The sequence below is a fragment of the Trichechus manatus genome, unplaced genomic scaffold (assembly GCF_000243295.1).
Source record: "Trichechus manatus latirostris isolate Lorelei unplaced genomic scaffold, TriManLat1.0 scaffold00018, whole genome shotgun sequence".
Taxonomy (NCBI): Eukaryota; Metazoa; Chordata; class Mammalia; order Sirenia; family Trichechidae; genus Trichechus; species Trichechus manatus.
In genome coordinates, this window is record NW_004443954.1 from 3,876,506 (window position 1) to 3,891,881 (window position 15,376).

General features: G+C 37.3%; 1 protein-coding gene across 4 annotated transcripts in view; it reads left to right on the forward strand.

Annotated features, from left to right (window-relative positions):
* Nucleotides 1–15,376, forward strand: part of STAU2 (staufen double-stranded RNA binding protein 2) — a 372,566-nt gene that overhangs the window by 50,847 nt on the left and 306,343 nt on the right. For all 4 annotated transcript variants that reach the window (XM_023727735.1, XM_012554441.2, XM_023727736.1 and 1 more), the window contains one exon: nt 5,599–5,758. In XM_023727735.1, coding sequence (XP_023583503.1) covers nt 5,599–5,758 — 160 coding nt within the window. The remainder of the gene's footprint in view (nt 1–5,598; nt 5,759–15,376) is intronic.

Sequence of the window (15,376 nt, forward strand, 5' to 3'; positions counted from 1 at the left end):
CTAATGAATTAATAATCCTTTTTTTAATTGTTGCAAAAAATATTTATAACACATTTGCCAATTTAACATTTTTCACGTGTACAATTTAATGACATCAATTACATTAATCATGTTGTACATGAATTAGTAACCCTTCCAAAAAAAATGAAATCCATTGCTGTCAAATCCATTCTGAAACATATCAACCCTATAGGATGGGGGAGAACTGCCCCACGGGGTTTCCAAGGAGCGGCTGGTGGATTCGAACTGTTGACCTTTTGGTTAGCAGCGGAGCTCTTAACCACTGTGCCACCAGGGCTCCTAATAATTCTTACTGTCATCCAATACCTATAGATGTTCATTGCTGGGATTTTAAATAGAATTGCCTTGAATCTATAGACAAATTGGGGGAAAATTAAGATCTTAATAAAATTCAGTTTCTTAACCCATGTACAGGTTACATCTCATTGATTGAGGTATTCTTTTATTTCCATGAGCAATATTTTGTAGTTTTCAGAGGGTAGGTATTTTACATCTTTTAGGTTTATCCTTAAGTATCTCATATTTTTGATGCTATCATAAATGGAATTGTATTTTAGATAACAATTTCTAATTGTTTACCGCTGGCATGTAAAATACAGTTGATTTTTGTATATTGACCTAGTGTCCAGCAATCTTGCTGAACTCATTATTAGTTCTAGTAACTATTTTGTAGCTTCTGTTGGGTATTTTATATGTCATCTGTTTTAAATCTTCCTTTCCAATTTGGATGTCTTTCATTTAATTTCTGGTCAGACTGGCTAAAATCTCCAGTACAACACTGAATAGAAGTAGTGGGAGCAGACATGTCTGTCTGTTCCTGATCTTAAGAGGAAAGCATCCAGTTTTTCACCATTAATTATGACATTACCTTTTGTAGATGCCCTGTATTAGGTTGAGGAAACTCCTTTCTAGTTTACTGGGAGTTTTTAACATGAATAAGTGTTGACTTCTGTCATATGCTTCTGCATTGATTGAAATGATTATATGGTTTTTCTTTTTTATCTCTTGATATGGTGAATTACATTGATTGACTCTCAAATGTGGACCCATCCTTTGCATTCCTGGAATAAGACACTTGGTTATAGTATGTTAATTCCTTTTCTGTATTGCTGGATTTTATTTCTTAATATTTTGTTAAGGACTTTTATGTCTACCTTTATGAGACATATTGGTCTGCAGGGTTTTTTTCCCTCCTTGTGATATCTTAGTCAGTTTTTGATATCAGGGTAATGCTGACTTCAAAGAATAAGTGGGAAAGTATTCCCTCTTCTTCAGTAGAATTGATATTATTTCTTCCCTAAATATTTGGTAGAATTCATTGACGCTATCTGAGCCTAGAGTTTTCTTTGTGGGAGAGTTTTTAACTACAAATTCAATTTCTTTACGTAGCACTATTCAGGTTACCTATTTCTTCTTGGGTGAGCTTTGGTAATTTGTATCTTTCAAGGAATTTAAGTTGTGGAGTTTATTGGCATAAGGTTCAAAATATTCTCTTTTAATATCTGTAGACTATAGTGATGTCACCTCCCTCATTCTTGATAATGGTAATTTTTATTTTCTCTCTTTTCTCTGATCAGTCTGGCTAGAGGTTTTATCAGAGAACCAGCTTTTGGTTTCATTGATTTTTTTTTCCACTTTATTATTTTTTATTTCATTGCTATCTGCTTTGATTTTTATTACTTTGGGGTTAATTTCTTAAGATGGAAGCTAAAGTCATTTATCTGAGAGCTTTCATCTCTTCTTAGGCAGGTACTTAGTGCTATAAATTTCCCCCTAAGTGCTCTTTTAGTGGCATCTTCTGATATGTTGTGTTTTCATTTTCATTCAGTTTAAAATACTTCCTAATTTCTCTTTGGATTTCCTCTTTACCCATGGATTATTTAGAATTGTGTTATTTTCTCTTACTGGCTTTTAATTTAATCCTTGTGGTCACAGATTTCTATGACTTAAATCTTTTGAATTTACTGAGACTTGTTTTATAGCCCAGAATATGGTTTCTTTTGGTAAATGTTCCATGTAAATTTGAGAATAAATGTATGTTTTGCTCTTCTTGGGTGGAGTGTTCTAAAAATGTCAGTGAGATTAAGTTGGTTGATACTCTTGTTCAAGTCTGCTGTCTTTGGTGGTATTCTACCTATGGATTGTATCAAGTATTGAGAGAAAAATATTGAAATCTCTGACTTTAGTTGTGGATTTTTCTATTTCTCTTTGCAGTTCTATCAATTTTTGCTTCATATATTTTGAAACCATGCTGTTAGATGTATAAAGGTTTAAGATTACATCTTTTTGATGAATTGACCCCTTTGCCATTAGGAAATGACCTTCTTTATCATTGGTAGTATTCTTTGCTCTGAAATCTACTTTGTCTGATATTAGTATAGCCATTGAATCAAAACGTACACTTTCATGTCACATATAGTTTTCCATTATCTTTATATTTGAAGTGCATTTCTTGTAAGCGGCATATAGTTGTTTTGACTTTTTTATGCAGCTTGACATTCTCTGCCTTTCAAACCATTCCATTTTAATTTTCACAACCATCCTATGTATTCTTATTAGCCCCATTTCATTTAAGAGCTGAGGAAACTGAGCATTAGAAAGAATAAGTAAGGTCCCTAGTGTTTACATAGTGAATGGTGGAGCCACAGCTTAAACAGTGTGACTGCAGAATTCCTGCTCAGAATTTCTAAACTTTTTTTTTTTATTGCAGTGGTATTCTTAAAAGAAGTTTTTAGAAAAGTAGATGATTGAGTTGAAGACTTTTGTTTTTTTTAGAGAATATTAATGTTGGTAAGAAGGATGGTCTGACTGGGACAAGTTTGGTGGTAAGGGAATTACTCAGGATGATCTTGTGGTAGTTCAGGGGAGAGATTGATGTTCTTCACCAAAACAGTGGCAAAGAGTATAGAGGGCAGGCCAGATCTGAGAAACATTTCTGATACTGAATTAATAGTTTGATAATTGGATGCAGGAGAGAATGGAGAGAGAGAAATGGAGGAGACAAGGAAGATCACACCAGGATTTCTGGCCTATGAGACATGGAAAATGGTGCCATCTGGATAATTAAAAGGCAAGGAAAGTTAGAGGCAGGAGGTAAATGAAATATTCTGAGTGCTTAAGGGCCTTAAACTAAAATGGTAACAGTAGAAATAAAACAAAAAACAAAACAAAAAACAAACCCACTGCCCTTGAGTTGATCCCGAGTCATAGCTGCCCCATAGGGTTTCCAAGGCGGTAACTCTTTATGGAAGCACACTGCCACGTCTTTTTCCTGAGGAGTGGCTGGTGGTTTTGAGCCACTGACCTTTTGGTTAGCAGCCTAGCGCCTAACCACTGCACCACCAGTGCTCCAGTAGAAATAGGAAGGAGCAATATAGAGATGTTAAGGAAGACTTAGGATGGCAAGGACAAACAAAGAAGTCATTGAGGTTTTGAACCTGAATTACTGGGAGAATAATGGACTGAACATTCTGAAGTATGAACTGATTTTGGAGGGAGAGTGGAGGGAATGATGTTTTATTTATCTTTATACCTCATGAGTTTGTGGAAATATCCAGTAGACAATGAGATTTATGTGATTGGTGTTTAGGAGCGTTCAGGCCCAGGGAGTATGGAGAGTAAGTTTAATGTGCTTCCGTGACGTCATCTTAGGATCCGAATCTCAAGATCTGGTTTTCGCGTGGGTATTTATGTTTTCTAACATGTAAAATATATATGATGTAAAACCTTAAAGTTTCTCATCTTTGTGGTAGAGTTGTTTGTAAAATACCATAATTTGAAGAAGGAAAAAGAAGAAGCTAGTCATTGAAAAATCATTTAAAATAAGGTAAATATGTTAAAAATATGCCTTAGGTATATATTTTAAACTGAATCATGATCATATAAAATTTAATCACTTTTAACATGTATGTATGTATTTTAAATTTCAAATGATTGCAGTTTTTTTTCTAACTCTATTTTAAAAGTTAGAAACCTATAAGAAAAATTGAAAGATACAAATGGATACTTGTATATTGTTCAGATTCACTAATGATTAATATATTTGCCCATTTTCTTTATCTATATCACTCTTTGTGTGTAGACATATACTTTTTTCTTGAACAATTTCAAAGCAAATTACAGATATTGACACTTCACCCTTAAATGTTTACATAACTATCTCAAGACCAGACATATTCTTCTGCATAACCACAATATTATCGTAACTTAAGAAATTTAGCCTTGGTAATATTATTTAATATATAGTCCTCAGTCAAATTTTTCCAGTTGTCCCCCAAAATATCCTTTATAGTGTTTTTTTTTTTTCTTTTTCTTCTTAATACGAATCCAATCAAGGATCACGCGTTGCGTTTGGTTATCATCTCTTTTTCACGTCTCCTGTTTTCTTTGATTCGTCACCTCCTCGTCTTTTGTAGTGTTTTCATCACATTGACATTTTTGGAGTCCAAGCCAGTTGTCTCATGTCTCAGGATATTCCACAGTCCAGATCTGTCTGGTGGTTAGTTACCCTGTGATTGGATTCAGAATACCTCGTAGTTGATATTGTGTACTTACCGAGTCACCCCAGGAGGCACATGATGCCCGTTTGTCTGACTGTTGATGATGCTAACTTCGATCACTTGCTTAAGGTGTTTTCTACCTGACTCCTTCCTGCAAAGATCCTTTTTTCCCTTTGTAATTATTAAGTATTTTAACACTTTGTATTCTTAGAAATTAGTAAGGATTCGGTGAAGTAAATCTGTGGATTATATATACATCTGTATCCTGATTGTAAATTTTTAAAGATGAACAACAGGTTTTGGGGCTTGTATAGAAGTATGGTGTGAACGGAATGGAGGAGACGCGAGGGAAGGACGGGTGTGAAATGAGGATGGACAGACAGTCTTTGTGCCAAAATGGAGAAAATTAAAAGTTTTTAACCTGGTATTGGGGTGGGGGGTGATACTATTGGGTCTGAATTTTAAAAAGATAGTTTTAGCAGGAGTCAGCTGGAAGATTATTATGTACAGACAAAAGGGGATGAAAAGCTGGATCCAATGCAATGTCAGAGGCAGAGAGAGAAGGAGGGAGATGTGAGAAGTGTTTATGAGGTTAGAAATGACAGAATTTGGTGACTGGTTAAATGTTGGTAGTGGAGGGTTGAGAGAGTTTCTTGTGATAGAATATTTAATTGGATTGCCTCACTCATTGACTAGAATATGCCAAGTATAAAGTTTAAAAAATTAGATTTTATAAAAGTGTCTAAAGGAAGGCCTTTGACTTCTCTTAGTTTTTGTTTGTACTTGGACTTATTCTACTTTTTTGAGGACTATTTGAATTACATTAACAATATGATTCCATTTAGAGAAGAGAGTTCTTGATTTATTCTGCCCAAAACGTACACTTAGAGCTGCTGTTAAGCCTTTGAATAAGTAGAACCGAATTCTTGTACTAAGTAGAATTGGAAGGTTTTTGGAGCAAGTCATGTCTGAGTTCATCCGTAGCTCTAAAATTCTGATTCTGTGATGTATTTAATTTTCACACGTTTTACTTCCTGAAAAATTGTAATGTTTTCATTGTCTATTTATGTTTTCTAAGATGTTCTCAGTGCAGCTGAGTCTTGGTGAGCAGACATGGGAATCCGAAGGGAGCAGTATAAAGAAGGCCCAACAAGCGGTTGCTAATAAAGCTTTGACAGAATCTACGCTTCCCAAACCGGTTCAGAAACCACCCAAAAGTAATGTGAATAATAACCCAGGTATGGCGCTGACGTGTTTCCTTCTGTGTGCCGTGCGTGCTCTTCTCTGTGCGGAGTAAGCTCCGTGTCATTTATAGCAGGCTAGTTACATAGTCAACAGTTGTTAGAAGAGCAGATAAACTGACAGCTGAATAATAACTGAAGGTAAAAGAATGAAGAAGGCAGTTGTAATTATGTTTAAAATTTGCTTTAGTGGATAATGTAAAGGTACATTATTTACCCTTTTTTTTGCTCTAGCTTCATCTTTATTACGGGATTTCTCAGAGCCTTTAATACGTAAATACGCATTGTGTCTTTGTTTCTTAGTGCTGACAGAACAAAAATACCACAAGTGGTTGGCTTTTTTCTTTGTTTTTTTTCTTTTTTTTTTTTTTTTCAGGTGGGTGGCTTTAAAGAGCAGAAATTCATTTTCTCCCAGTTCTGGAGCCTGAATTCAGGGCATCAGGTCCTTTGTCTCTTTCAGCGTCTGGTAGCTGCTGGCAGTCTTTGACAGTCCTGGACTTGTAGATGCGTCTTTATGGCATCTGTCTTCCCCCATTCCTTACTTTTTAAATGTTGGCAAAAACACATAGAGATACAAAGCTCAGAAATTACAACAGATTTTTTCTAAAGATAGAAATTGCCAGTTTCTTTTATTAAATACATAATATATATAATTTTAATAATTAAATAATTATCCTTTATTTTAATTTAATAAAAAAATTAGAAAATTATTCATAAGCATCTTATTATTCTTTTGTTTGTTGGTATAAAATTTTAGAACTGGTTGATACTCAATGTAGAACATTTATGTGAAGTTATTAAGAAACCCTTTAAATGAATCATATCTTTTAGAAGGATCAGCACAAAGCTGGTTCCCATGAGGTGGAGGTTAAAGATGTCCCAAATGTCCAGCTTTTCCAAGCTGCTGTACCACTCCATCATCTCTAACATCAACTCCTCTCTCCACCCTCAGCACTCTCCTCCTGCCTTTGGGTTCCCTGATTATTTGCAACTTCTCACAGAACTCACAAACCGTATAAAAGAAATGGCTCAGGTGGTTGTGGAGGCTGGCAAGTCCCAAATCCGTGGGTCATGCATAGGCTTCTCCCGACCCACTCACATGGCTGCAGGGGCTGACGATCCCAAACCAGCAGTTCAGACCGTAGGCTGCAGGCTCACAAGGCCGTGGAAGCTGGCGAATCAGGTCACAGGATAGACCGCCACCCCAAGGGGCTGTGGAGGCCGGCAAATCCCAGAATTGGCAGGTCAGACAGTAGGCCTCTGGTTCAAGTCCCAAGAACCAGAGGTCAGTTGATCACGAACCAGAAGCAGAATCCAGATACAGAGAGACAGCCCCACGGGGACACACACACACATATGTCTTAGATGCAGGCCACCCCAGGGAAAGGCGTAACTTGAGTAAGGGTGGGACTCGAGTCACACCCTCTTGCAAGGCTTCGCCCCAAGACACACCCTCCCCCAGCCCTGCTTCATCAGTATGTAGAGGTCAGGATCCACAACACAAGAAATGGAGGGCAACCGTACAATACTGAGAATCATAGCCTAGCCCAGTTGACACATAACCCCAACCATCACAGGTTCCATCTATCTCATTTGCATAGTCCCACTCAGTCATTGTGTGTGAGTCACACAGACCGTGGCTAGAAGGGCTGTACTGAGTATTCATTATGCTGCACCCAGAAGTCCATAAACCACCTGTGTGCAAACTACTGTTAAGTAAATTATCATTCTAAGTTTAAGCTCCGAAAAATAATTTAAGCTTGCATTATCAGTAACGCTTTGTGTTCAGTTATCTATTGGGAAGAGACAGACCGGTGTTGGATATAGTGTTAGTTGATAACATCAAGTTAATAAAGTCCCTGTAAGTTTAGTAACATCCATACATCCATGTGCTCATTCATTAATTATTCATTTAAGTAGTTACCTTCTGACCAATATTGCCTTATGCATGTTTGTGATAGGTAAAACAGACATTGGGTCTGCCAGCAATAACTCTGTAATCTATTTCTTTACAATCCACGTGCTTCTGCTCATAATTAATTTACGTAGGCGCTTATTTCTCTTTATCTCTCATGTGCCATGTGCTAGGTTGACGTAGTCTACTTCTACCCGTTCAAATTCCAGAATTCCATGGCTTTGTTATTATTAGTCCCTTTACTTCTGTTCAACTGATTCCAGTGTTTATTCTTATTTAAATAAGCCAAAATATTACTACAATAAAGAAGAAGAATCCAGTTCAATTTGTAGTTGGTAAGAAGCTGTCTGCTTTAATTTTTTAAAACTTCTTCAGATTACTGGTTGATCGTTAGCACCACGTCACCACCAGTATTTATTAATCGCTTGCTTTTATATATCTGGATTCCCTGGGCGGTGTAAACGGTTAACATGCTTGGCTGCTAACCCAAAGGTTGGAGGTTTGAGTCTACCCAGAAGTAACTTGGAAGAAAGGTCTGACAGTCTACTTCCAAAAATCCAGCCACTGAAAACCCTATGGAGCACAATTCTACTCTGACACACGTGGGGTTGCCATGAGTCAGAATCAACTCAGTGACAACTGGCGTGTTTATATATCTGGGAGGTGTAGGACACTGTCGTTTTCTCTGAGGATCTTTTAGTGTTACACATAAACACACAACTTGATGGTGAAGGTGATCTACCAAGTGAATGGAAATGCCATCAACATTCCAGGTAATGATAAACGTACGTGGACTGAAGTAGTTTAAAGTCTGCATTTTGAATGGAGAGTGGGCAAGTGTAAAGGAGAGGAAAGAATGTTCTAGGTTGAGGGACTTCTTTGAGGAAAGACATTTGGTTGGAATATGGACAATGGGTTTGGTTAAAAAAAATGTTTTTGTAGATAGTTTTTAATTAGAGCAGGTGAGTGACTAGTAAGAGATAAAATTGGGGGTGTAGATAGGGACCAGATTGTGACTTGAACCTCAGCCTCGAGAGATTAAATTATATCTATAGTTTGGAGGAGTTGTTGAATATTTATGAGCAGGTGGATGATGTGCCATTTAGGAAGTTCAGTTTGACATGTGAATGGAAGCAGGAAGATAACTTTGATCAGTTAAGAAACCACTGCCATAGTTTATGGGTGAGGAAAGAAGAAAAGAAAGGCATATGCTTGGAGTAGCACATGCCCTGCCCTCTGCAGGAAGATTGGGAGTGGCAGTGGGAATGGATCAGAAGGACAAGTGTTACCTATCTGAGGTTGAAGCCATGCTGGGGAATGAGCTCTCCAACACATGTAGTGCAAAGCAAGAGCAGTGTGCGCTGAGCTCTGGGTCAAGTCCACATTTAGAGGGTTATAGCAGGAAGTAAACCAGCGAAGGAGTCAGAGGAAGGAAACAGGAGTGAAAGGCCAGTGGAGATAAGAGTTTCCACTGTTGAATGTTGCAATGAGCAGGGAGAATAAATAGAGTTTTTTGGGTAAACTTTTAAAATATATTACGTACAGACAAGTGCACAAATGACAAATGTAGAGCTTGATGAAATTTTACACTGTGAACACACCTACTTGGTCTCTATATGTATATATACGTCTTTACCCGCGCCTTAGAAAGCCTTCCTCCTGCCCTTTCTGATGGTTAAACAACTGCAGAGGAAGCCACTCTTCTGATTTCTGCCACTTAGATTAGTTTTGCCTGCTTGATGGGATCATGCGGTATACTCCTGTGATAGCTTGTTTGACTCAGTCTTTGTGCTGTGTAATTCATCGGTAGTCCCCGACTTAAGATGGGGTTTTGTTCCAACGACTCTGTCATAAGTCGGTTCTGATGTAGGTTGAATACCTCATTATTTTAATTGCCTTTCATTTTCATCATCTTTATAAATCCAGTCTTTATTTTTCTTCGGAATTGGAAACATTACATAGAAACATAAACATACGTGCTGCAGCATTGTGCGTACTACAGGTAGTAAGTCGGAGTTCAGTTCTGATGTAAGTGCAGTTTGTCATAACTTGAATACATCGTAAGTCAGGGAGTACCTGTATATTTATGGCTGTATAGTATTTCATTGCATGAATATACTATAATTTATTCATTATACTATTGATGGACATTTGGATTGTTTCCACTTTGGGGCTATTAGAAATAATACTGCTATGAATATACTTGTACATACACATTTCTGTGGAGAATACTGTCAGGAGTGGAAGTGTTGTGTCCCAGGTTACTCTGTGTTCAGCATTAATACGTAGTATCAAACAGTACCAGTTGACGCTCCCGCTAGCAGTATGTGAGCGTTCTCCACATCCTTGTCAACATTTGGTATCTTCAGTTTTCAAAATTTTAGCTGTTCTGCTGGTGGCGTAACAGTGGCTTTGATTTTCATTTCCCTGATAACTAATGAAGGTCAGCACATTTTCATATGCCTGTTGGCATTAGGATATCCTCTGTTATAAAGTACTGGTTGAAATATTTTGCCCACTTAAAAGAAAAATTCCATTGTCTGTTTTGTATTTTTTATTGACTTTAGGGTTCTTCTATGTCCTGGATTTATGTCCTCTGTCAGAGTATTGCAAATATCTTTTCCCATACTCCTAATGATGCCTTTGATAAATTGAAATTCTGAATTTTAATGAAGGGAAGTCTTTTCTCTTGGTTAGTGCTTTTTTGTATACTGTTTAAGACATCTTTGTCTTTTACAAGGTTATGAAGATAACCTCTTTTATTATTTTCTTGAGGCTTTATTATTTTATCTTTCAAATTTAGGTCTGCAGTTTGCCAGGAATTGAATTTTATGTTTAATGTAAGGTAGGGTTAAAGACTTTTTTCTTCCTTTTTAAAAATTGTGCTTTAGATGAAGGTTTACAGAGCAAATTAGTTTCTCATTAAACGATTAATACACTATTGTTTTGTGACATTGGTTGCCAACCCTGTGACGAGTCAACACTCTCCCTTTCTCGACCTTGGGGTCCCCATTTCCACTCGACCAGCTTTCTGTCCCCTCTAGCCTTCTCATCCTTGACCCTCTGCTGGTGTGCCCATTTAGTCTTATATACATGGTTGAGCTGTATGTTTTATTGTTTGTTTTATGGGCCTGTCTAATCTTTGGCTTTTTAATATGTGAACATTCAATTAATCTAGCACCATTGATTCAAAAAACAATCCTTTCCCCTTTGCACTTCAGTGGCACCTTTATTATAAACCAGGTGACCATATCTGTGCCTCTTAACCAGGTGATTGTAACTCAGTATCGAGGACTAAGGCATGTGTGGAGGAGGACAGATCCAGTCCTGGCTTCATGGTGAGTAGATGGGTCTTAAATAGTGATAATATCCCAGAGAGGAGTTAAATTCATTTATAGCATGGTTAAGGAGCCCTGGTGGCGTAATGAGTAAGCACTTGGCTGCTAGCCAAAAGGCTAGCAGTTTGAACCCACCCAGCAGCTCCATGAGAGAAAGACCTGGTGATCTGCTCCCATAAAGATTACAGCCTAGGAAACCCTATGGGGCAGTTCTGCTCTGTCACATGCGGTTGCTGTGAGTTTTGATGGCATCTACCAAAGACATAGCATGGCTTACTCTGCCAGTTAATTAGGAATACGTCAAAGTATTTTTCTTTCTCTCTCCTTTTATTTGTTTTAACTTTTTTTAGGGGGAAGGAATAATTTCATATTTATATAAAATTTGTAGAAATAGTACAAAGCACTCCTGTATACCCTTCACTTAGATTCCCCAATGGTTAACATTTCTGAACCATTTAAGAATAAGTTGTAGAGTCTCAGGGGACATCCAGCTCAACTGGCATAACATAGTTTATAAAGAACTGTTCTACATCCCACTTTGGTGAGTAGTGTCTGGGGTGTTAAAAGCTTGTGAGCAGCCATCTTAAGATACTCCCCTGGTCCCGCCCCATTTGGAGCAAGGGAGAATGAAGAAAACCAAAGACACAAGGGAAACAGTCCAAAGGACTACTGGACCACAACTACCACAGCCTTCACCAGAATAAGTCCAGCACAATTAGATGGTGCCCAGCTACCACAACTGACTGCTCTGACAGGGATCACAATAGAGGGTCCCGGACAGAGCTGGAGAAAAATGGAGAACAACATTCTAGCTCATAAAAAAAGAGCAGACTTACTGATCTGACAGAGACTGGAGAAACCCCAAGAGTATGGCCCCTGGACACCCTTTTCACTCAGTACTGAAGTCACTCCTGAGGTTCATCCTTCAGCCGAGGATTAGACAGGCCCATAACACAAAACGAGACTAAATGGACACACCAGCCCCGGGGCAAGGCGATAAGGCAGGAGGGGACAGGAAAGCTGGTAATGGCGGACACAAGGTTGAGAAGGGGCGAGTTGACACGTTGTGGGGTTGGTAACCAGTGTCACAAAACAATATGTGTATTAATTGCTTAATGAGAAACTAGTTTGCTCTGTAAACCTTGCATGTAAAGCACACACAAAAAAAAAAGAATAAGTAAGATATCACTTTATATACATGAATATACATGAGCACTCTTCTGTCAGGGAGTTAACACTGATCCAGTATGAACATTTAATCTACACACCCCATTCAGATTTTTCTGATTGTCCCTATAATGTTGTTTAAAGGTCCAGGGTCTAATTAGGGTCATGTGTGACATGTAATTATCATCTCTCTTTTATTCCCCTTCAGTCCGGAACTGTTGCTCAGTGTTTTTTATCTTTTATGACCTTGACATTTTTGAAGAGCTCATGCCACATATTTTGTAGATGTCGCTAGGTTGAGCTTGTCTGGTTTCTTGATTTATGCATTTTTAGCATGACTCCCACAGAAGTGACCCAGGCTCATCCCAGTGCTTCCTGTCAGGAGACACCCACACTGACTTGTCCAGTTAGTGACGAATGACTTTTATCACTTGGTGAAGTGCGTGTCTGCCAGGTTTCCCTACTATAAAGTTCATTAATAAGTATGTTTTATTTATTAAATAGTAAGCAATGAGTAAATACTGTCTGAGGAGATATTATGTTTTCTATGTAAATATTCTGTTCCTTATTGAACATTCACCCACCAGATTTAGCACCCATTGATGACTCTTATCTGAATCAGTTATTACTCTGACAGTTGTCAAAGGGTGATTTCCTAATTCCAGAATTTTTTTTAGATTGATTAGTTGGCATTCTACCCTGAGGTAGAGCTTTCTCTTCTCCTCCATTTGTTTGATTATTTATATCACTGTGGACTCATGGATTCCTATTTTACTTAAAGGCTTATAATCTGCTACTCTCATTATTTATTTTGAAGCTTAAATTGTCCCAGATTTTGCCAGTGATGTAGCCCCTTCAAGTTGACTTCTGTGTCCTTCTGATATTTCCCCATTATTCTTTGGACGCTTCTTTCTCTCTGACACAATATGATGTTCCAAAGTCATCTTATATTTTCCTTGCCCCAGCTGTGGAGCCAGTCATTTCTCCAAGAAGCCCTGGCTGATTGATTAATCAATTCATTCTTTCAACAAATACTTACTGAGTAATTACTATGTACAAGGACTTTGCTAACTTCCTACAAAGCTGTTTTCTCGTGTTAGTAATATGTTGTTCTTTGAAAAGTATTTGTGGCATTTTTCTTTGACCTGTCACACAGAGGAATCAAAAATTGTTATGTATATTTGTATACCTAATTAATTAGCCTTTTCATATTTATCTCTGATAAATAGAAAAATTTCTTCTAATATATCCAAAAACCCTAAAAATTGAGTTTACAGCATCAACTCTGTAGCCTTATATACATGAGGATTCCTGTGTATCAATGATCTTTTGTAGCCTGAGTCCAGCTATCACAGGCTGAAAACACTCGTGCTTGGAATTACCTGGAGGCAGCCCTAGTTGGATGTTGTTCTGTGTTTTCTGTGGAAGCACAAGGACCTGTGTAGGTAGAGGGGATGTGCGTAAGTGGCCACGTCAGTCTTGCTCTATATGACGCAGTCGGAGAGACTTTGCTCTAAAATAGTTGAAATCTTTTCAGCACAGTTTATGCTATCCTGCTTTTCTTCTAGTCTCCTTCACAAAGATCAGTTTCTAGCATTTCTATGAAGAAAAATACTGTAGACTTGCTTTCAAATGCGGAATTTACATGGGATTATTCATTTATTTAAATGATCTGAATACATCTGAATACAAGACTTTTACGTACTTAAAAATCCATTTTACAGTATGGGTTGCAGACATAGTGAATTCCAGCAGTGCATTAAAAATCACCTCACTGGTAGTTGAGATACATTTCGTTTTCTATTAAATGCCATACTTAAAAGATGAAGTCTTCCAAGTTTGTTTGGAACCCCCCCCTTTAATTTTGGGCTATTTGTGGCTGACCGTGTGATTACTACAAAGTAGAATTCAAAGTGACATAAATCTTGCATAACTAATTAACATGAAATTAACTGAAATCTTTATAAAATAAGAAAAATTTGAACTTTTAAAAGTAAAGCTTGTTCTTTGGTGTTTAAAAAGTCTGGAAAATTTTTCGGCAGTTTTTAATGAAGTTAAGTGTAAACCTTCTCTATGACCTAGCAGTTCTGCTAGGTATATACCCAAGAGAAATAGGTGCATATGTCTACTATAAGACTTACGCAAAAATGTTCAAGGTATTTTATTTATTAAACTGGAAACAACCCAAATGTCCCATCACCAGCAGAAGGGTTAAACAAATTGTGGTATATTCATTCAGTGGAATAGTATTCAGTGATAAAAAATGTTTGAAATACTGATATATGCAGTAAAATCATTGTTGAGTGAAACAAGCAAGACAGAAAATAGTACCTGTTCGTATATGAAGAAGAGGCAAAACTAATTTGTGGTCATAGAAATCAAAATGGGTATCTTGGGGAAGTGGCTGTTGACTGGGAAGAGGCATGAGGGAACTTTCTGGGGTGATGGAAATGTTTTGTATCTTTATCTGAATGGTGGGCAGAAGTGTTTATATATGTAATAGTTCATTATGTATTTTTCTTATCCCTCAATAAAAGAAAAAAAGATAGGAAGACAGAGGAAGAAAGGAAGAAAAGAAAATCCCTTTAAGTTTGACTTTGCCTTCCTCTGCCATAAGAATATGTATTAAATTAGGGATTTGGACTAATCGGATTTACTGTTCAATATATTAATTTTTCCTTGTTGCTTTCCTGCCCTTTTTTTCTTTCTCCTCCTGCATTCTCCCATCCCTATTATCTTTCCTTTTTTCTTCTTCTTAACCTTGACTTAGTTCCTGTTCCCATTATACTCTTCTGTGGTTTTACATGAATTCTTTGGGAAAAAAGACAGAAAATAAGTGGTTTATTGACTCTTGATGGGTTGCTGATAACCTGGATTCCAGTTGTACATTTGCATCAGGCTTTACCACCCCTTTTGGTACTTTGTGCCAGCCTCAGTTTCTCTGCTGCAGTCAGTGGACCCATCTTTGTATGTGATAGTATCTTAAATGTATGCTGTCAAAGGCATAATTCAAATAAAATGGAATTTACACTGAAGATGGATTTTACTTTCTGTAAAAGCTTTATATTCCTTTTGTGATTTGCTATATGGAATATACCTACATATATTTTGACAACCTTTATTGGTACTTAAAATAACTTGACATAGTAATTTTACATTGCATTTTTTTAAATATGGAATTTTTCACAAAAGTAG